General features: G+C 39.5%; 1 protein-coding gene across 1 annotated transcript in view; it reads right to left on the bottom strand.

Moving 5' to 3' along the window:
- Window positions 1-11983, bottom strand: part of pnmt (phenylethanolamine N-methyltransferase) — a 35504-nt gene extending 23521 nt beyond the window's left edge. Inside the window, exon 1 of the mRNA XM_077205776.1 lies at window positions 11719-11983. Within this exon, the coding sequence (XP_077061891.1) occupies window positions 11719-11959 (241 nt within the window). The 5' untranslated portion in view covers window positions 11960-11983. The remainder of the gene's footprint in view (window positions 1-11718) is intronic.
- Window positions 11984-23377: the final 11394 nt, after the last annotated feature.

Genomic DNA, 23377 nt, shown 5'->3' with positions numbered 1-23377 from the left:
ATTTATCTGAAATAGAAAGATTATTTAACATTAACAAATGTCTTCTTGTCAGGGTTCTGTCACTTCTGTCTAGTCTATTTCTTGGTTTTGTGACAGAGCCCTGACACTCTTTTTTGTCTTGTGCTGTGTTGCATGCAGCTTGTGTTTATCACTGGCTGTGTGCTTTCATGTTGTCATGTTTTGTGTGAACACGTGGCTTATGAGTGTTCTCATTGGCTGCGTGTTCATGTCACATGTTCATTACATGTTCATGTGATTTGTTTTACTGGCCATGTGCTTGTGTTCAAGTCATGTTTGGTGTGAGCACATGGCTTGTCATGTATGTTTCCTTGTTCCATGTGCTCTCCTGTCGATTGTCTAGTCCCTCCCATCTTAATACCTGATTATTAATCCCGTTTTGTGTTGTCTGTTGTTGAGTTGTCCTGTCATGTTCCTGCCTTGTTTTGTGGTGTTCCTTGTTAGGGACGCCAGGTGGCATCCCTTTAAAGGAGGGGTAGTGTCAGGGTTCTGTCACTTCTGTCTAGTCTATTTCTTGTTTTTGTGACAGAGCCCTGACACTCCTGTTTTGTCTTGTGCTGTGTTGCATGCAGCTTGTGTTTATCACTGGCTGTGTGCTTTTCATGTTTTGTGTGAACACGTGGCTTATGAGTTTTCTCATTGGCTGCGTGTTCATGTCACGTTTTGTGTTAGCACATGGCTGTGATTTGTTTTACTGGCCATGTGCTTGTTAACGCTCTCGTAAACGGAGGAGGAGAAAGGCTTAATCCGTCCCACAAATACCTGGAGGCCATGCTCAAGCTCCTAACTCTGCCGGCTCCGCCCATGCTGCCTGACATGCCGGCTCCGCTCAAGCTCCTGGAGGCCACCCTTCCGGAGTTTCGTCTCATCGTGGCCGTCCAGCCCGAGCCTGTTCATATCATGTCTGCTGAGCCTGAGCCCGAGCCTCTTCACGTCAGGCTTGCGAAGCCCGAGCCTCTTCATGTCAGGCCTGCCGAGCCCGAGACCGTTCACGCCAGGTCAGCCGTGCCGGTGTCTTCGTAAAAGATGGCCACCTCTGTCCCTGAAGCGTCCGATCTGACCTGGCCCCCTGAGGCGTCGGATCCGCCCTGGACGCCTGCCTGGCCTGCTCTGCCCTGGACGCCTGCCATCAGCCAGGACTCCAGAATCGCCGGAGTCTCCCTGGTCCATCCCTCCGGTTCCGCCCTCAGCCAGGAATCCAGAACCGCCGGAGTCTTGTTTTCTTGTTTCTGTCTCGACACAGTCTTGTTTTTCCCCTCGGGGTAGTTTTTGTTGTCTGTTTGTTTTATTTTATCATCATTAAAAGCCCATCAACTCTGAACTAACAACTATTAAAATTAATAAATGCAACAAACTAAACTCTTACTGAGCCCAAACCTTTGAATGGTAATGAATAATGTTACACTACATTTCTATTTCAGATAATGGCTGTTGTTTTGAACTTTCTATTGGAAGACTTGGTAATCTGAAACGAAGAAGACAACAGACAAAAAGTGCACGGAAGTATGCTTGATACTTAGGGCGTGAGGGTTTGTGAGCGGTTTATGCATGTTTCCCAGGCAGTTTATGCATGTTTCCCGGGCAGAAGTGCCACGTGTATTATATATCCTCCCCGTCTGATAAAAGAATGGTAGTGGTTGGAGCGATTTGACAGCTGACCGCATCAGCTGATCACGGCCTATGCCTACATGGCCTGTCTGAACTAACGCTGCGCTAGTTTTGCTCAAAAATCACAAAATATATACACGTCAGTCATGTTTGAAATAACTTGTTTCTGTATAATATAATAAATATGTTGCTTCTTAACACAGAGTTAGACAGAAAATATGTAATTTTATAAAAATTATATACTCTGACATGAGTATGTCGATAATCGTTGCATTATAGATATACTGTACATCAACCGAAATTACATGGGAGTGTTCACATTACTAAACTGCTAAAATAACCACCTCATTTTTGATAAAAATAGAAAATATTAAATACTTTGTAACCTAGTAACTTGAGTTTTTTTTAGCATACTACTTATTTACTCTTACTTGAGTCATATTATTTTCCAGTTTCCTGTATTATTTCTTAAGTAGCAATACTTTTACTTAAGTACAATTTTTTGTACTCTTTCAACCACTGAGAAAAAGGCTGATTGGTCTAGTTTAAATTAAAAAAAAGTAAGTCTGATTACATTTTTTTTAACTGCTGGTTGGTCAGACTAGTTCTAGTTCAGTCTTAACATAGAGGCTAAGTTTATGCAACTGGCCCCTGGGCAACAGCATCAGCCAAGAGGACATGCAGATGGACCTGGACCTGGCCACTTCCAACTACTGTCATGAATTTGATACGTTTCTTGGATTTTGTCAATTTCTAACATTTCTTCATCTGGAATTACTGCTGTAACACAGTTCATGGACGGAGGCTGTAACCAGTAAACAAAGTTTTAATGACTAAATAAAACAAACAACAAATAAAAAAAATAATACAAAACATAAACTGTCCCAGGCCTGGTCCACTCTCATCTTCCACTGTCCTTTATCCTTTAGCTCCTGGGTGGGACTCAAGACCGGTGTGTCTTGCTGGTGGCTCTTTACCATTCTCTCCATGGCCTCCCCCTGCTCCCACAGCTCTTGACCTCACCCTACTTCATAACTGCTCCTCTCACCTCACTCCTGTGGTCAAAGCCCAAATCTTCCAACATCTGAAGGACGTCATCACAAGTGCTCCCATCCTGCTGCCAAGCCATTCCCACCAGCACTATTTATAAATATTTATAAATCTTCTTGTTACCTCGCAGCTGTTAAACTACTTCTGCTGCCCGTGGACACACCTAGAAGTGGGCTTCATCACAGAATCTCACCAGTGCGGAAGGATTCATCTGTCTTAACCCAGACAGCAACATAGTGTCTGCCCAGATCCGGCACACATGGATTCCACATGGTTACTGTCTGGAAATGGCAGTAGATAGGTTAAAATTTTTTGTAAAAATATGTCAGTTAATCTCTAAACAGGGACTTAGGGATTTTACCATGTCATCACCGAAATTTCAGGAACAGCTCATTTGTTTTGTAACTTAATATTCTGCCAAAGATAACCATCTTATTTTAAAGACATTTTATGGCTGCTAAGTGTAGAATTAATTCGGAGTTTGGATGCTGATGCTATAGTTTAGGATGATGAATTCCTTATCTGACAGGACGGCACCTGAAGCTGGAGGAACAGAAGATAGCTGATTGTTTAAACAGTTTATATGCTACCCATCTCGGTGGAATTGCCCCTTAAATGATAAAATAAAAGGTCTTATAGAGGATTACTTTCTGGAGGATAATGGTCATGACTAGAGCTGTAAATATAGCTAATCATTTTTATGCCTTCTCAAACAGCGCACACTCCCGAATTTAGGAACAGTCAGTTACACACAGAATTGCAGTATTTCAAAATATCTGTTGTGATGGATTTTTTTATGAGATAAAGATTAATTATGATACTAACCATAAAGATATGAATTATACTAACATCTCGTGAAAAGTTCTAACACTTCCTTTGGTCAATGTCTGAAGATGACTAAAAATACCACTACTGATTCTAACAATAAATCTAAATTGAGCTTACTTCCTTTTTCTTCTAGGATGTAGCAGACAAACTCTAACCTCCTAACTTTTGACTTAATATAACTTTGATCAAAAGGAACTTTGAATTTGGACTAACCGTTGTATTGTGAAATGATTGATTAAAATATTAACCCCTCACAATGTTTTTGATGATACAGGATATTTTTGCTGATGTTACTAACAAAGGGTAATGAAAGGGGGGGGGGGGGGGGGTGCTTTGACAATGTAACCAATCGTGATGAAGGAGAGCGTGATATGTTAGTCATGATGTTTCTGTTTTGAGATGTCTGGGTTTGAGAACTCGTGGTGATGTATCATGTTTCAGATTCTCTGAGAACTGCTCGAGAACTCTCCTGGCCGTGATAAAAGCATTTAAAGGACATTTGATGTAGCCTGTCTGTTATTTTCTGCTGCACATCAGGTTAGTTTAGGGTGAGTTAGAAAACAAGTTAGAATTAATACAATGTAAACTCGGCTGAAGTCGACTGTAGACTCGCTGGAGTATATGACTAGACGGATGCTGTAGTCGACTGTAGACTTGCTGAAGTTTAGGTAAAAGGCTGTAGTCAACTGTAGACTCGCTGAAATTTAGGTTTAGGTAAAAGGCTGTAGTCGACTGTAAACTCGCCGAAGTGTAAGTTAGAGTAGTTAGGTTTAGGGAAAAATCTTTAACACTGTCTTGCCATGTATTCACACAAACATAGTTGGTTATGTCTTGAGTGTGTCAGGGATCAGCCAGGCTCCACCACCACACAATCACTGAGATCACTATCACCTGAGTATTAATCACCAACACCTGAACGCCATCTGCTCATCACCACAAACACTTAAAAACACACATCTCACTCTGACACTTTGTCTGGTCTCGTAATAGAGTAAGGACTTCTTGAGTATCTTCGCTCACCTTCCACGCTTCCTTGGCAACATATCTTCGTCTCACAGAGTTTGTCGCCAAGTCTCCAGTGTCACCCCGTTTTTCATCATCTTCGTCCTCTTCGTCGTGCCTACCATGACTCATCTCTCAACCAACGCCAGTGTGTGTTCCATCATCCACAGTATCGTCAACCATCACAACAGAAAGGACAGTCAGTATCTCCGGTTCTCCATCCTCCATAGACTTTCATTCATAACAGTTCCCGGATGCGCCAGTGCCCCACGGTAAAATCTATCCGCTATCTCTTCCTGAACAGAAGGCCATGGAGTAGTACGTGGAAGAGGCCCTCCAGCTAGGTTACATCCACCCTTCCACCTCCCCTGCTGCCTCGAGTTTTTTCTTCGTGACGAAGGAGGACGGAGGCTTGCGGCCCTGCATCGATTACTGAGCCCTCAACAATATAACAGTCCACTTCCTCTTGTCCCAGCAGCCCTGGAACAACTTCGTGGAGCAGCCGTTGTTTACTAAGTTGGACCTCCGCAGCGAGTATAACCTCATCTGGATAAGTTAGGGGGATGAGTGGAAGACTGCCTTTGTAACCCCAACCGGACACTATGAATACTTGGTTATGCCGTATGGCCTGGTAAATGCCCCCTCCGTATTCCAGGACTTTATGCATGAGGTGCTCCGGGATTTTCCTTCATCATACAGTGATCGTCTACATTGATGAGATTCTATCCCGAAGCTTGGCTGAACATCGCCACCATGTTGCGGAGGTCTTCCAATGCCTCCGGGAACATCAACTCTTCCTTAAAGCCGAGAAATGCACGTTCCATCAATCCACCATCCAATTTCTTGGCTACAACATTAGTGAACACAGCATCCAGATGGACGAGAGGAAAGTCGAAGCTGTTCGAAACTGGCCAAACCCTTCTACCATCAAAGAACTCCAGCGTTTCCTGGGATTTTCAAACTTCTACCATCAGTTCATTCACAACTACAGCTCCATCACTTCTCTACTAACCAATCTTTTCAAGAATAAGCCCAAGTCTCTGTCCTGGACACCTGCCGCCACTGAAGCTTTCCAGAGTCTCAAGGATTCCTTCACTAATGCGCCGCTCCTAGACCCAGATCCAAATAAACCGTTCATCGTTGTAGTTGACGCCTCAACCACCAAAGTAGGAGCGGTGCTATCTCAGCAGCAGGGGAATCCATCTCGTCTCCATCCATGCGCCTTCTTCTCCAAGAAGTTATCCCCAGCGGAGATGAATTACGACATCGGTAAGCAAGAGCTACTGGCAATAAAGCTTGCATTGGAGGAGTGGAGATACTGGTTGGAGGGTGCGAAGGAAAGATTCACGGTACTCACCAACCACAAGAATCTCCAATAGCTCCGCAAAGCCAAACGACTTAACCCCAGACCGGCAAGATGGGCTTTATTCTTCACCCGGTTCCATTTCACAGTCTCCTATCGTCCTGGTACAAAAAATGGTAAAGCAGATGCTCTATCCCGTATCTATACTCCCGAAAAAAGACCCGAAGAACCTGAGCCCATCTTGCCTCAAAGAATTGTAAACTCGTGCTTGATCGGCCCAAAGTCCGGCATCCAACCAGCACGGAAGGTCACTGCATGTTACTGTCTTTTCTCGCGATTTTTTTTCTCGCAAAGTATTTTTGGTTAAATGCAATACATTTTTCTCATATGTATTTTCTTATTTCATTTGACTCCATAAATGAAAAGGTTTTAATGATATCTCTGCATCATTAAATAATGTTTTACTATTCCTTTTAAACTCTTGAATGAAAATAATGTAAAAGTCAATTAGAATAATCAAATATAACAATTTATTATGTCAGGTAAATGTGTCATTACAATTTCATAATCAATTCAAAGATAATCAATGCAAAACATCAAATGCTCTAGAACAAAGAGGAAAAATGTTTACCTGACATTAAAAATACGTGAGGCTGAGAGACTGCTCTCCGCCTCACGGGCTGATCTGAGATACAGAAAAGGCCCTGAGCTCTCGTTGCATTTCATTATATACCCAGACCTCATTTCAAATCTAAACATGGGTTCACAGTGGAAATTTACTTGCAGGTAACCATTTGCTAGCAGTGGAAATTTGCATTCAGACAAATGGTCAGAAATGTTAACTCAAAAGACACACCCTTCTGTGTGCAAGATATTTTTAAACTCTTAAGAACTTTATTACCTTTTGGTTTACTTCTTTGGAAATGAGATATTTGTACCAGTTGCACTGAGACATTTAAAATTATATCAAACATGTATAAACAAAGTATGATCTCATTTGAAAGCTGACACCTGGCAGTTTATTTTAAATGTAGAATTAATTATTGTCATTATGAAAAAAATAGTTAGAAATAGCTTCAAAGTTTTGTAAAGTTATTAGAAATTTATTTTTTATGAAACATCTTCATGAAAATAAAATTTAAGTTGGCATTGTATCAATCTATGAATGCACTGCAGCTAAAGCCACATGTCAATTTAAAATAACTGTTTTCGATTTTAATATATTTAAAAATATAATTTATTCCTGGGAATTTAAAGTTGAATTTTCAGCATCATTACTCCAGTCTTCAGTGTCACATGATCCTTCAGAAATCATTCTAATATGATGATTTGATGCTCAAGAAATGCATAAAATTTCTCATTATTATCAATGTTGAAAACAGTTATTTACTGTTTATTTACAGTAAGTATTTTTATTTTATTTTTGGGGGGAAATAAATAAAATAAATCAATACTTTTTATTCATCAAGGAGGAATTAAATTGATCAAAAGTGACAGTAAAGACATTTATAATGTTATAAAAGATTCTATTCAAATAAATGCTGTTGTTTTTAAGTTTCTGTTCATCAAAGAATCCTAAAAAAATGGTACACAACTGTTTTCAACATTGATCATAATCATAAATGTTTCTTGAGCATCAAATCATCATATTAGAATGATTTCTGAAGGATCATGTGACACTGAAGACTGGAGTAATGATGCTGAAAACCGAAAACAGTTATTTTAAATTGTAATAATATTTCACTATATTACTGTTTTTTGTTGTATTTTTAATTAAATAAATACAGCATTGGTGATCATAAGTGACTTATTTTAAAAACATTAAAAATCGTACCGACCCCAAACTTTTGAACGGCAGTATATACTGTATATATACACTCACCTAAATGATTATTATGAACACCTTTTCAATTTCTCATTAATGCAATTATCTAATCAACCAATCACATGGCAGTTGCTTCACTAAGCTGATCGTACAGATTGCTTCAAACACAAACAATCCCTGAAGACGAAAAGAGGATGACATGTTCTCTAGACGTCCCTTATATACTTCCTGGTTGCACTAGTATGATGTCATAGGCTGTCTCTGGCCAGTACGATTGCCGTGATTTGACAGTTGCTTCAAATACCAGTCACACTGAGGCATTTCCCCATAAGCGTCTCAGGATGCAGTGCGATTTCCCTTTCAAAAGGGAACTGAACAAATTAACACATGATGAAAATGAAAACAAACTAAAAGTTCATCATAATAAAACATAACTGAACATAATGGGGACAATATTATAGACTGTTAATATTTTTAATTATTGGTCTATAATTCCATAGACCTAAATGTTTTAAAAACATTTTCAATAAGAAGTAATCTAATCTCTCTAATCTTTTATTATCCTCACAGTTTATGTTATGCTGTGAAGCGCCATGAAATAATTTTGAAGCAAATTAATTTGCAATATTAATTTAATAATAAAAGTAGCCTAATAATAATAATTTAATACATTAATTGGAAATGCCAAATTCTCTTGATATCAATGGTGATGTAACATTAATCCGCCATTCACAGTGCGCTCATCAATTGCCTGTTATTTTAAAACCTCCTTCATTTAACATATGCAATATATTAGAGTAAATATTTCCAAAACCACTGAACAGAGGCCCCCTGATCAGCAGCCACCTTTTACTGTTCCTCCTAAACCAAAACAACGAGCTTATGCAACATTCAGGCCATAACTACTGTGATTTGGATGAAAGAGATAAAAACCCATGACGTTATACTCGGAGTGGTTCGTGACAAGAATTTCAATGGCAACACTGTCAACGGTGAAATTAAGCTGCAGCAGTCAGGTGGTACAGGGAAGTGCTCTTTAAGTTGTTTATGTTCATTATTATTGTACTGTTATGTGCTTGGAGACATGAGGTAGTTTAACGCCGTCTCTTGTGAGGCTTTTGTTTGCTCCCTGCTTCTAAAGCTTAACATTTTTTATGCTTAAAATTAATATTTTTATACTGAAAACATAATATTCCACTAACCGGGATTTATCAAGGGAAATTTGAATAACTATGAAACCTGAAAAAAGAAATGGGGTGCATAGCTTTTGAATTAGTTGAAAACTAATCAACATGGGAGCTAACATTTTGAAATCAAATGACATAGTTGACTCACCAGTTAATCCAAAAAAAAAAAAAGGATAGTCTAAGGCACACTTCAGATTCCAATTATTAAAAGCCTTTATTCAACTGGCAAATTAATATTTTAAAATACATATCATGGGCTGCAAACCCACCCGTTTCGGCAACACATAACTCCTTTAGGGTGCGACCAACAAACACATCAATGACTCAGAAAAGGACTCTCATCCAGAACAGCAAAATTTGACATACCAAATTGGACTTAAATGAAGCAGCACTCAAAGATAATTAATATTAGAAAAACCACTTAGGCAGTGGTTTTTAATCCTGGTCCTAGGGACCAATCGCTATGCACATTTTGTATGTCTCCCTTATTTAACAAAAATGATTCGGATAATCAGCTTATTAGCAAAGAGCTCCATGAAGATCTCCATGTGAGACATACAAAATGTGCAGAGTGACGAGTCCCCAGGACCAGGATTGAGAACCACTGTAGGTGTAGTAAATCTAAAGCTAGTCTCCAGGGACACCAGATGGTGTCACAATAGGAAAAAGATAAATACTCAACAGAACAAGAAAAAAGTATTTACCACATAAAAATGAAGAATAACCCGTTTCAAAGAAATGGACGAAAATATTGCCTTTATATATATATATATATATGATGTATATATTTATCTATTTATATATATGTGTGTGTGTATATATATATATATATATATATATATAAAATGTTTCTCGTTGCAATGATAACTTTAAATGGTTTTCACCTCACATATTTATTTTGCTTCCACTGTTTCTAATGTTTTCACAATGAGGCTATTTGGATTGCTGTTGTGTGCTACATGAAAACATCTTCTTTTCTTTTCTAATGGCATATCATAGAAAGGTTTTTCAAGATGCTCATGATAGAACTCAATCAAATTGTTGTTAAAATGAGCCTATACTTTCCACTGTAATTAGCAAAGAATATAATTCCTTCCTGGGCATAGTGGGAAATTCCTGCTCTTCTTCTCTCATCTCCATCCCCTTCTCTCTCTCTTTTTTTCTCTCAGTCTCTTTATCCTGCCACATATCTTTTCCCTTTCCAAACTTTAATTAATATAGTCCTTTTTATGTTGTTTTAATCTGTGAAGAAAGTTAATATCATGTCAACTGATATGTATGTTTTAATGAATAATTCATTAGACAAGTGAATTTACTGAAGGCTACCAAGGAAGCTATGTAACTAAGTCTATTATAAAATTTTCAAGGCTTGTACCTTCCAGCCACCAGGCACTGTTTTGTGCAAATGAGCGGCCGAATCGCATTAAGGGTTTTCTGTTAGAACCGTGTCGTTTTAGCGGCCCCTAAGTTAATAACTAATGATCGTTGTAACGGAAGTGAATCAATCAAAACTAACTTTAGCTGGACAATAACTTTATTCTAGAGCTGCTGTAAAGCCAAAACAATCTCTTTTACTTTAATTTACTATTATCACTGTAAAGCTGCTTTGAAACAATCTATATTGTTAAAAGCACTATATAAATGAAGGTGACTTGACTATTCATTCACAGGTTCACTCACAGTATGTGCACGTTCATTATTAATCTTATGCCTAATATGATGAAAATTGTTTGCATCCCTGATTATCTCTGTCTGTCGTTTGTAAACGTTTAGTTCATATACTTGGTTAGATACATGGTTATCACATCTTATCTTGCAATTTATGACCGTTAACTGAAGCTTTACACTGGAATTTCGTGCTCAGCAGCTGCTGTGAACATAAAGCCCTCCAACTTTGATTTGATTGGTCATCATAAACATTTTAGACCAATCAGTATATGACATCAAAGTACCACAAGAGCAATTAGAGAGCAAACGTCTCAGTTTTCTTTTAAAGGGGTTATGACATGGTTTTTGTTTTATTGTTTTATGATGTTCCCTTAGTTGCAAATATAGTATTACTATATCGGTTTTTGGACAAAAACTTTTTAAAATTGAGTGATTTATGACCTTTTCCCACCCTGTTTCCCATTCTCTGATTCAAACAGTCTGTTTTGGGGATGTTTCCCCTTTAAGAGTTCAGTGTTAACGCCCACTGTTGTGATTGGCTAACGTCAGTGCTGACACATAAATTATGAATGCCCCCTAGACAGAACATGGATTCTGTGGAACTGTTTACATTAGTAGCGGGTGCTGCGTGCGAGGCGATGGCTCTTGCAATGATACAATCCTATGTTTAAGCCGGAATCAGATGAGCAATCAGAAGAAAATTAACCATCAGCACAACAACTAAGAATGGATCAGCCCGTTTCCACATGGGAAGTGTGAAACCAATTTGAATTAATATGTCATTTGTGACCCGAGACACTTGAAAACGGGTTATTTTTGCGTAATCATCCTATAATTTGCTAACAGTTGAACATTATTTGTCTGACTGGGTCGGTCAGTTTGACATCCTACATCTTTTAATACGGACCCTGAACAAGACGGACTCTGAAAACAATGTGCAAGTAAACTAAGTAAAAACACTGTGATTATTCATAATGAATGAAACTGCGGTACGGCTCAGTACGGTTCAGCTCGGCATCATGCAGTGGAAAAGCGCCATTAAACCACTGAGGCAGCTTAGATGATATGATTATCTTGGCATTTTGCAATATCCATGCAGCACCAAAATAGAATTAATATTAGGCAATTATTTAATCTTTATTATATGTACCTTTTTTAAAAATACAGAGATCCGCACCTCAGGGACCTCAACTGTGCCTGCCGCCCTGCTCACAAACATTTATGCTTACCTTCAGTAAAGGCTCTGTGCAGACAGCTGAGTTTCCATGGCACAATACTTCTCCTTTCAAAGTCTGCTCGGGGTGGAGTGTAGTTATAGTGCAGATAAGCTACAGGATCAAAGCCCTGGTAACATGCCCTCATAGAAGCCACCGTCTTTAACTTTTCCAGCATCATCTTCTGTCTTTCTTTGTCTCTCTCCATACCCTTCCTTTGAATCACTGTCCCCATCCTTTTTTCACTCAGGACCATATTTATACATGCGTGTAAATAAGGTTAAAGGTTTCTTTGGTACTTTTGTTCACATGCAGCTACAATTAGTTTCTCTGTGTCTGTGCTTAGGGGCAGTCATTTCCTTATTGGGCAATCTTATCTCTACAGATAGTGATAGCATTCTGCCCACCTGAGAGCACTCAGACCTCTTGCCTTTTTGACTTCAGGCATTGTAGATATCGGAGTTAGTTGGCAGCATGTTTTTCCTAAATGTTATCTCAATCATTTGAACAAAAGGACTACTTAAGGTCAAACGCACAGAGACACACATTTTTTTCACTATAATGAGGAGATCTCATGGTCTTCTACTGTTTTTATGCCAGGTTAATTATATTTTCTATAACTTACCTCTCACAGTAACCTGCACAAAACAATAGATTTAAATAGAAACATGATTTGTTTTTATAAGCCTTTTTAAACTAGTTATGTCCAACTCACTCTGTGTTGAACAGGTTTCACTATTAGTGAGGACATTTCTTTTTTTTCCTTTTTTTTTACCATTGTGGCCATTAGCATTGCAATTTCACTCAGGGGTTAAATTGAGATTTGTTATGTGTGTGGTGGTAGAGGCGGGGGAGGGGGTTGGAAACTTAAAAAAAAACATTCAAAGGGATGGAAACTGAAAGGAAAAACATTAGGCTTAAAAGATCCCGTGGCTCCCTCTAGTGTACAATAGTAACATCAAAACTTTCATCTTTCATTTTAGCTGACCTCTCGAGCATAATACATATGAAACTTAGCATGTTTGCGCAAACAAATCTTACAGCTATTAAGACATATGAACTCAAAAAGAAAATGTATCCCTTGAACGTAATACAAGCAGCCAATCAAAGTTTCAGAGAAGGCCAGCAGCTAATAGCATTTGATAACACATGGGTTTGGAACCCGCCCCCTGTCAAAACGCACTCGGTTACTAACGTAACCTCGGTTCCCTGAGAGTAGGGAATGAGTATTGCATAGCAAATACACAGTGGGGAAACTCCTTTTCCTTGAGATATTGAAGCAATAATTTAAAACACAGTCCAGCTGTACAGCGAACACAGCAGAGCGTCTAGCTCGCTCATTCGCTGTGCTGCAGAAACTGCACATCCAATGGCCGAGTGCCTCAGACGCACAGACCAATCAACTGACTTGGGGCCGAGTACGTAAAAGCGCGCCTGAATGGGCGTGGCCTAAGCCTATAAAGATCGCTCATTTCGGCCAATATATCAGGTTTAAATCGACTGAAGCGACACACCTGACAGATTGCAATAGCGCAAAACTCTCAGGGAACCAAGGTTAGTTAATAACCGAGTACGTTCCCTTTCGAGAAGCAAATACGCAGTGGGGATGCAATGTAAAACGACGCACATTAGCAACTGGCTGAATAAACTGGAGCCTAGAGAACACCCCGAGGCTCAACAGAACAAGCCATAAACAGTCTACCAGCATAGTGACACTAACCAGACAGAGTCGGGTTTCATGAATAAAACTGGGCTCATAACAGTCCTATAACTACTTGTGCTTATGGACAGTAGCTAGACAGATAAAAACCAGACACCGTCGGGTTAAATATCATACTGAGAGGACCCTGGCCTGCAGGCAAGGACATCAAATCTGACAAACGTGGATGGCGAGGACCAGCCGGCCGCTGAACAAATGTCTTGAATTGGCACACCACTGGGCCAAGCCCACGAAGAGGCCATGCCTCTCATGGAATGGGCTTTAGCGCCCATGGGACAAACCTGTCCGACAGAGGCGTATGCCAGCGAGATGGCGTCCACTATACATCTGGATAGCTTCTGCTTCGTGACCGGAACCCCTTTGGTGCGGCCACCGCAGCAAACAAAGAGCTCTTCTGACTGCCTAAACGGCACAGATCGCTCTAAGTATATTTTTAGAGCCCTAACGGGACAAAGCAGATTAGCCTCCCCATCATCCTCTGAGGGTGGAAGTGCTAATAAAGTAATAACCTGAGCTCTGAACAGGATTGAGAGCACTTTAGGTACATAACCATGCCTTGGCTTGAGAATGACTCTAGAGTCATTTATCCCAAACTCCAGGCAGGAGGGGCTCACGGAGAGCGCCTACAAATCCCCCATTCGCTTGACTGATGCCAAAGCCAGCAGCAGAGCAGTCTTCAGCAAAAGAGGTTTGAGATCAACCAACTGTAGTGGTTCAAACGGGGGGCCCTTCATGGCGCCAAGAACCGTGGAAAGATCCCAAGCCGGTACAGTAGGAGGCCTGGGAGGGTTTAACCTCCTGGCTCCTTTTAGAAAACAAACGATAAGGTCGTTTCTCCACAATGACTGGCCAGCCACAGGAGCACGGTGAGCTGCCATGGCTGCCATGTACACTTTGAGTGTGGATGGGGAGCAACCCGCATCCAAAAGCTCTTTTAAGAAGGAGAGCACCACTGAAACTTCGCATGAGTGGGATTCAAAACATCTGGTTGAACACCAGCCAGTGGATACTGACCACTTCAGAGCATAGAGGCGTCTCGTAGACAGTGCTCTAGCCTCAGTGATGGTATTTAAGACCTTTTCTGGGAGGTCCCCGGATACCCGTTTAGGGGCCATACATGGAGAGCCAATAAGTCGGCGCGAAGGTGCCAAATCATCCCGTTCGCCTGTGTGAGGAGGTTCTTTCTCATTGGCACTGGCCAGGGAACAGTGCTCGTCATCCGTGCCAGCTCTGGAAATCACGCTTGGTTTTTCCAGAGGGGGGCTACTAGGAGGACTGAGCATCCACTCTCCCTGATCCGTCTGACGACCTGAAGGATCATAGAGACCGGATGAATGGGGACCGGATACCCGGGTGCTGTGTGTTTGAAACATAATCTTTTTGTGCTTTGTTTGGGTCGCTGTAAAGACAGCGTTCGTTTGCAGCTCAACGGGCCCATTGACTAGAGTATGAAAAACTCCAGCCGCCTGAGCTGAACAGGGAGCTGTGAGTTTTAACGAGCTCTTTTTGAGGGCGGTCCGGCTAGTGTGAGACTCAGACCCTGCAGCTAGGAGGGCTTCGGCAGCCCGGGGTCCAACACAACATGGGGTCGGGGGCCCTGGCTTAGCAGACCTAGAGTGACTTCAGTTATCAGCCGCAGGGCCGGGCTGAGGTATCCGAGGCGCTGGTCTCGCTGGCTGCGGAGGCGGTGTGCTCTTATGGCGGCTTGAGGCAGAACTGGAGCGTTTAGGCAGGAAGTGCCTCATCGATTGAGATGAATTCTGTGCCTCAATGAACCTCTCAGAAAATCCTTTCACCGCCGGGCCAAAGAGACTGGAGATAGGAGAGTCGAGGAATGCCGTTCTGTCTGCCTCCTTGATGTCCGTGAGATTCAGACAGAGGTGGCGCTCGAGCATGACGAGGTTAGCCATGCCTCTGCCGATGGCCTGGGCAGTAGCCTTTGTAGCACGCAGCGCTAGGTCTGTGGTACTGCGCAGGTCACGGAATGTTTCAGGGTTCAGGCCAGACTCATCCATTGTTTGGAGAAGTTTGGCCTGATACACTTGAAACACCGCCATGGTGTGCAAAGCCAACGCAGCCTGACCGGAAGCAGAGAAAGCGTGTCCAGCGAGGGCTGAGGTGTTTCGGCAGGGCTTAGAGGGGTGCACCGCCCTCGATCTCCAGCCAGCAGCGGTGGGTGGGCACAGATGGGCGGCGACAGCTTCCTCGAGCAGCGGCAACATTCCGTATCCTTTTTCTACCACGCCATCAACGGAGGAGAGTGTGGCGGAAGTGGAAGAGCTTGTGCGAGCTGAGTATGCTGCGTGCCACGACTTTGCGAGCTCATCATGAATTTCAGAGAAGAAGGGCGCTGGTCTGTGGCGGGGGGCCTGCTGGCTCCCTGGCAGAAACCATCCATCCAAACGACTCCTCGGCGGATCCTCGGCCATTGGATGAGCAGTTGCTGCAGCACAGCTAATGAGCGAGCTAGACGCTCTGCTGGGTTCGCTGTACAGCTGCACTGCGTTTTAAATTATTACTTCATAATTTTGAGGAAAAGGAGTTTCCCACTGCGTATTTGCTACGCAATACGAAGTGACTGTTCTCGAAAGGGAACTGACTTGTGTGCGTGAAGATATCAGCTTGCCCGTGCAGAAGACAAGTCAAGTTACCTTTATTTATATACGTATATCGCTTAATACAATACAAAGAAGCTTTACAGTGATAACAGGAAAATTATGCATTTCAGGTGTTTTTCAGCTGAGGTCAGTTCAGTGTTGATACAATGTCATGAGATATGAGAAATTGCTATTTTGGGCAATAACTTTTCTACAGTTTGTCAGAAAATCAACGTAGTATCTTTGGATTCCTTGTGTCATGCCCGAATCCGTGGATACCGATTTTGCCAGGATTGGATGTACCACGTTTCCGCCATTTTGAATTTTGTCATAATTTGCAAAATCTTTTAAACTCTTAAACATATCTTCACAAAATGTAGTATGGATCATCAACACCATGTCCTGAAGGTACATGAAGTTTGAACAGAGTGCCACCTAGTGTTCCAGAGATATATGTTTTTTTTGTAAAAACGCTTATAACTTTTGAAAACATTGTTAAAATTTTGATTTCTTTATGTGCTTATATTCCTTGGCTTATGCCGATTCTGACAATATCTCATTTGTCATTTTCCAACAATGTGACTGTCCGCCATATTGGAGCAAATGAAAAAACTTTTTTTCGCTACTCCTCCTTCAAATTTTGCTCAGTTTAGTCCCAAATATGATCAGATGATCTTTGGACCAAGCCGCATAGAAATGACTGAACAGATTTTTGATATTCGCTACCATTCCCGAGATTATTATTTAACATTAACATTTCTACATTCTGTGTTAGTTCTCATCAGAACTTCTGTTAATTTTGATTTCATCCTATCTGTACTTCTGAACCTATCTGTTCTTTATGTACATTCTATTTATGCTGTTTTTGCTCTTCTGGCTCTGCATTGCGCTACAACCCTTTCAGCGGCTTGGTCCCGTATTGCAGCATACATTTAATAAAAATGCCCTTGAGGTAAATATCACGAATATGCAGATTTAAACATGTCAAAGCTGACAGAACACTGATGAGAATATTGCTTCAGAATATATTATATTTACACAAAAATCCCCCCAAAAATTCCATAAAAGCAACTTTTTTTACTCCGACAAGTGAATGACCGATTTACTTATTTTAAATAAATGTTAGCCGAAGCCTACTTCAGTGTAATATGTTACCACACAGTGAATATTTTAATAATTGTAATGTGATGATCAGGTGCAGATATCTAAATCAGAAAATATCATAGGTTTGAGCAGTTGGATGATTTATTTTTAACAGCGGATTAGTGTGACGTTAGAGCTGATCTGCGCATCTATAGCGCTTGAGCCCTAGAGTTCCCTTTGAAGTTCAGGTACAAGTCAATGCACAGACTTTTTCTTTGCACACTGAACATGGGTTGGAGGCTGGAGCTCTTAATTTTAAACTCTCAAAGTGCACCAGATTAATTAATTAAAAATCCTGTGGGAAACAGTATATGACAGTCTTCGAAAAATACAAATCTAATTATCTTATTAAAATACTTGCTTGTAAAAAGTGTTCTCTTCAGCCATTATCAGGATTTTACCACCTCTGCCTCGTTTTGAGCCAGGAAAAACCCTGAATTCTCTATGGCCACCATCTACAAAACCATTCCCTTTTTGGTGGTTGTCTTGCTGTTGCATCTCCAGTGCACTTGTAACTTTCATTTGCACAAAAGCATTCACGATTCACTATCACTTATGCTTCCTAACTGGACAGAAAGTTATTCCTATAGTTTAATTGACGGTGTTATACTGTGATGTTTAAGAGTTCCCTTAATTTTTTTATTTTTTTTATTTTTGGAGCAGTGTATCTCTGATGATAAAATCTATCTTCTGGCATCAAAACCCCAATACTTTGAGATGGATTATTTCACTGAGGCGGCGACATATTTAACCCTAAAAGAGCCAATCCGGAAGCCAGAAACACCAAGTGTCGAAAAGGCCTTTTATTATTGATAACAATTTAGTGCGAAAATTTAATTGTAATGAACATATTAGTTTAGTTTAGTTTATTAATTTATAATGACGTGGACAGTCCCTTTTGATAAAAAGAGCAGCTTTACCCTCTACGGCTAATTTCCAGCTGTAGTCCCCGGCCAGTTGTCAATAGGCATACATCAAATAAAATACATAATTATATTTACAACAGGACTAAGAAGCAGAAAATAGACATACTAAGCGTGTGACACACAATTGAGACAAACGCAAACAAACGTGCGCAGATTGCAAGGGCATAAAAAAAACAGTTCATGCAAAAAAACAATACAAATTGACACAAAGAATAATCACACAACCTAACATTGAGGCAGGCAGCAGAAATCAAGTGGCAGTAGCATAACCATGTCACATCAAATACACACCACAACTATCAAATTAATGTGTGCAGTTGTAATTGTCGGACAGCCAGTTTTTAAGGTGTATAGTAAAGGTGGAGTATGTCTGAATGTCTTTGATTGTAGTGGGCAGTGAGTGTAGTGGCCAATTTTGCATTGCTGTAACAGAAAATGATAATTGACCAAATGTGCTTTTCCTAAATGGGATTAGAAGGTCACCTCGTGTGGTGCTTCTAGTAATCTGACTACTATTATTACGTCGGATTATGAATGAATTAAAAGAAGCAGGTGCAGTATCATGCAGAATTTTGTAGACCAAACAGATGTTTTTGTATTTGATTACATTTTCACAGTTTAGCAGTTTATGATTATTAAGGATAATACAATGATGTGAACTGTTAGCCTTCTAAACTTTGAGAGTTTTTTTTATAAAGAGTTGCTAGTGGCTTTAGTGATAAGCTGTTAGCCTGACCCCAGCTTGTCAAACAATATGTTAGATGTGACAATCATGGTATCCATAAATAATTTGGCAGCATTAAAAGTAAATGCATTTCTAATATATCTAAAATGAGCTAAACTAAACTTGACCCTATTGCACACTTTCTTAATATGTGCTTTAAAAGAAAGATTAGAATCAATAATAACGCCCATATACTTGAATTGTGGCACAATACTAATGTTTTGACCTGAAATCATTATATTTGACACAATGTTACATTGTCTCTTTGTGAAAAACATTCCCACAGCTTTATCTACATTTAGTTGAAGGCACGAACGATTTAGACAATTGGTGATCTGATCCATAGCTGTGGTCAGGTTAGCAGCAGCCAAATGTTTTGTCTTGCCATGCACATAAATTACAGTGTTGTCCGCATACATTAGTGTATTGATATATCAGGGCAAACTGCTGGAAAATCATTAATATATAGACTAAATAAAAGCGGGCCAAGTATCAATCCTTGTGGTACCCCTGTGCGTTAATTACAAGCTAATGAACGATGATTGAAAAACGTATTGAGTTCTATGGCAAGCCGTTTTAACTTTTATTCATTTCCAGGATATGAATTCTTGATATCATCAATTCAATTTTCACTAGTTAAAATTATAGTTATTGATATCAGGAATTAGATTTATACTAGTAACAATGACAATTTTTGATATCAGAAATTACATTTCCACTAGTAACAATGCTAATTCTTGATATCAACAATTACATTTTTACTAGTTAAAATGCTCATTCTAGATATCAAGAATTGTATTTCAACTAGTAAAAACTATAATTCTTGATATCTGTAATTGTATTTTCACTAGTGAAATGTCACCATAGGCTGCCATTCAAAATCAATTGTTGATATCAAGAATTGATTTCTTACTAGTTGCAATTCCAAATTCACATATCAGAAATACAATTCTTACTAGTAAAAACCTTTATTTTTGATATCCAGAATTCAATTGTCACTAGTTGAAATGTCTATTCTTGATATCAACAATTGAATTGATACTAGTGACAATGTTCATTTTTGATATCAATAATTCCATTTTCACTAGTGAAAATGTTAATTTCTGATATCATGAATGTGATTGTTACTAGTAAGAAAGCCAATTTAGATATCTGAAATAATATTGATATCAGAAATACATTTTCAGATATCAAAAATGAAAATTTTTACTAGTAGCAATTAACCCTATGATGGTCTTCGGGGTCTGTTGGACCCCAAATGACTTTTGCTCAAATTAAAAAAAATGTTCTCTTTGTCCAAATGGTTTGAAACTTTCTACGGCTCTCAACACTTTCTAGATCTACAACAACAACAAATTTTTTTTTTTATGATATCTGTTTTTATGTTGGCGTGACAAAAATAGTCACACTCGTGGTCTTCGGGGTCTATTGGACCCCGCAATCAAAATAGACAAAATAACATCATCAAAATCAGAAACAACGTAGAACACATAGACGGAAATGACAGAAATAAAGTGGCACACTTCCAACAATGCAAAAAACATCCACAATCCAAAATTATCATGCTCACCACAGGCGCACACACACACACACACACACACACACACACACACACACACACACACACACACACACACACACACACACACACACACACACACACACACACACACACACACACACACACACACACACACACACACAAGAGGAATACATTTATACAGGAATACATACAGACTATAAAAACTGTTCTCTTATCATTTGTAAAATAAAATAATCTAAAATGCAGAACAACCAGAAAAATAAATTGGTAACACTTAGACGCATTGAAAATAACACACACACACACACACACACACACACACACACACACACACACACACACACACACACACACACACACACACACACACACACACACACACACACAGAGAAATACATTTGTAAGGCTGTAAAAGTCTAATAATTTGTCAAATAAAATCATACAAAATGAAGAACCACCTCAAAAATAAATTGGTGACACTGTACACATAAAAATAAAAATAAAACGTACACACACACACACCCTGTGTTTGCTCCAACCCTGTCTGCAGGTTTGGCACTTCACTGTTGTTGTTATTTTTGTGTGTGCTGTGTTTTTTCAGTACAAAAAATGCAAAATTTTGACAAAAATTATTTTATTTTTGTTATAATTGTGATTTTATAATATTTAGATATGAATCCAACTGAATCCAACTTTAGAAACTATATCTTTCAGTAATTCAAATAGCAAATAGCATATAATGAAGCTCTATAGCCAGGGTGGGAATTATACCGCGGCCACGGCCGCCGTTGCCCTACACTTTGGCCTTCATGCCCCGTGAAAAAAAAATCATCGTACGGCCACAGTGGCCTGTGTACCCTGGCCCTGTCCAAGTTCCATATATAAAGCGCCAGTGTGGCATAGTGCGCATCCCAAGTAGTCTCTGAACTTCAATTAGTTCGTGGATTCGCGCAGGTGCAGTGTCATAACCAGTGCGTCGGCGCACTGAAGCGTTTGTTTTTTCCCATCGCGTTCCCATTCATAAAAAACTCATGTGCTGTCGTCATGACAGCGATTCACAAAACTACGTCACTCACGGCTTTTAGCTCAGAAGTGTGCAGATTTGGAGAAATATTTATATATTCTCAGTTTACATCAGATTTCTATTAACAGGAATAATTTTTTATTGAATTGAATAGAATGGTATACTATATGAAGCCATACTATAGTAGCCTATGATGTGAAATGAAAGTCATTAAATTCAAGTTCACGAAAACTTTTCCCTCCGCTGCGACTGTGAGTCATTCTCCATTCAGCATTCAAACAGCGCGTCGCGTTTGGTTACAGATGAAACCCTCTCCAAGATGATTCAATGTTAATATTATTATACTTGATCTGTAGATAAAGCTCTATGGTTTCGCATAAAATGACTATCTTGCTGGACTGTATTGCTGTACCAAAATCATGTTACTTTCTATCGTGTGTCTGTTAGATCACAACACTGGAGCACTATAATTGTTCTTCACGCGCAGTAACTGAAATTTAAAACTGTTAAAAGAAAAGGCTCAATAAACGCGTGATTTTTTCCCCCAAACCACTTCAGCGGAAATCCCGCCCTGCAGCCGATTCTAAAGTTTTCATTGGTCATGTCAATCACTGTACTGATTGCCTACACCAAACACTGATCCCTAAACCTACCCGTCACTGTAACCTAAACCAATGAAATCGGCTGCAGGGCGGGATTTCCGCTGAAGTGGTTTGGGAAAAAAAATCACGCTCAATAAACTATTGCATAGATAGATACTGTATAATACACTACGCATCGATATGTCTTTCCTTTGTGCTTTGAACTTTTCAATGAGGACGCGCTGCACGCTGTGACTCTGTGTTGCTTCAAGCGCATCATTCTGCGCTCGGGATCCGCATAAGCGCTTTGAGCCGCACTGTTGGATCCTTTCATAATCATACTTTTGCGCAATGAAAGATTCTTAATAGCCTTTTTTGTTCCGTCCTATCTATCATATGTTGCTGCCTCATCAAACAGCTGTGATATACATTTAAAAAAATGTCTTAATTTTATAGTAGCCTAGACTATATATAAAATAATTGATCTTTCTGATTTTTATCTTGTTTTTCATTCATGTATTTTACAACAATACAAAGAGCAATGTGTAATGTTTTACCAGATTTAGTGCTACACTTATTGTCTCTTATTTGTTCCCCAGTAAATAATGTTTTTTTCACTAAATGTTCAGATTTGATAAAATTATTGTACATTTGTGATTTTTCTAGACAAAATTTTACCGCTGAGTTATCCACTAATCTAGTTTATAATAGAATTTTTGTCATGATTGGTTATGATCATATTTTTTTTTATTTGTTGTTTTTCTTTATAATGAAGTTGTCTGTATTAAGTAGATTGTGTTTAACACACAAAAGAGTGATTATCAGTTCAACACAGTTATAGAAATTCTAATTGATTTTTTTTAACTGCGCTGGTATGCAAAAAAATGCATCGAAAAATGCATCAGATTGATGCTTTAAAATATGGTATATATAAAATTTTCTTACATGGGAGCATACCCCCCGGACCCCCCTAGAGGGGTAATATCCTTCTCACCTTTTTCACCCCTGAACCGTTTTCATGCCTGATTATACATAAAATATTATATTTTCTGTCTGATTTTTTTTTTATCTGAAGCCAAATCAGATCACAGAAGGTAAAATTTGTATTTTTTATTAAAAAAAGTCATAATCCATGTCTTATTCCAAATTAGGATGTTATGGTATCAATCTGAATGGGAAAACCATCGAATTGTACTCAATGGCCTTTGTGCCCTGTCATATGGCCTTGGTGCCCCTAAAAAAAAAGAAAAGGTGGAGGCCAAATGGCCTTGCCCCTAAAATTACATAATTCCCACCCTGTCTATAGCCATCTAGTGGTTAAAGTGATTTATTACAAATTTTAACCTGTATTTTCCAAAAAATGGAGTAGCATCTGCCTGCAGACACGGAGGCTGCATTTTCAGGACCCCACTTCTA

This window comes from Siphateles boraxobius, unplaced genomic scaffold, assembly GCF_051911475.1.
Source record: "Siphateles boraxobius isolate OS27281-9 unplaced genomic scaffold, OSU_SipBor_1 55, whole genome shotgun sequence".
NCBI lineage: Eukaryota > Metazoa > Chordata > Actinopteri > Cypriniformes > Leuciscidae > Siphateles > Siphateles boraxobius.
Note: the sequence above shows the minus strand (reverse complement) of the source record. Positions and strands in the feature narration are given on the sequence as shown.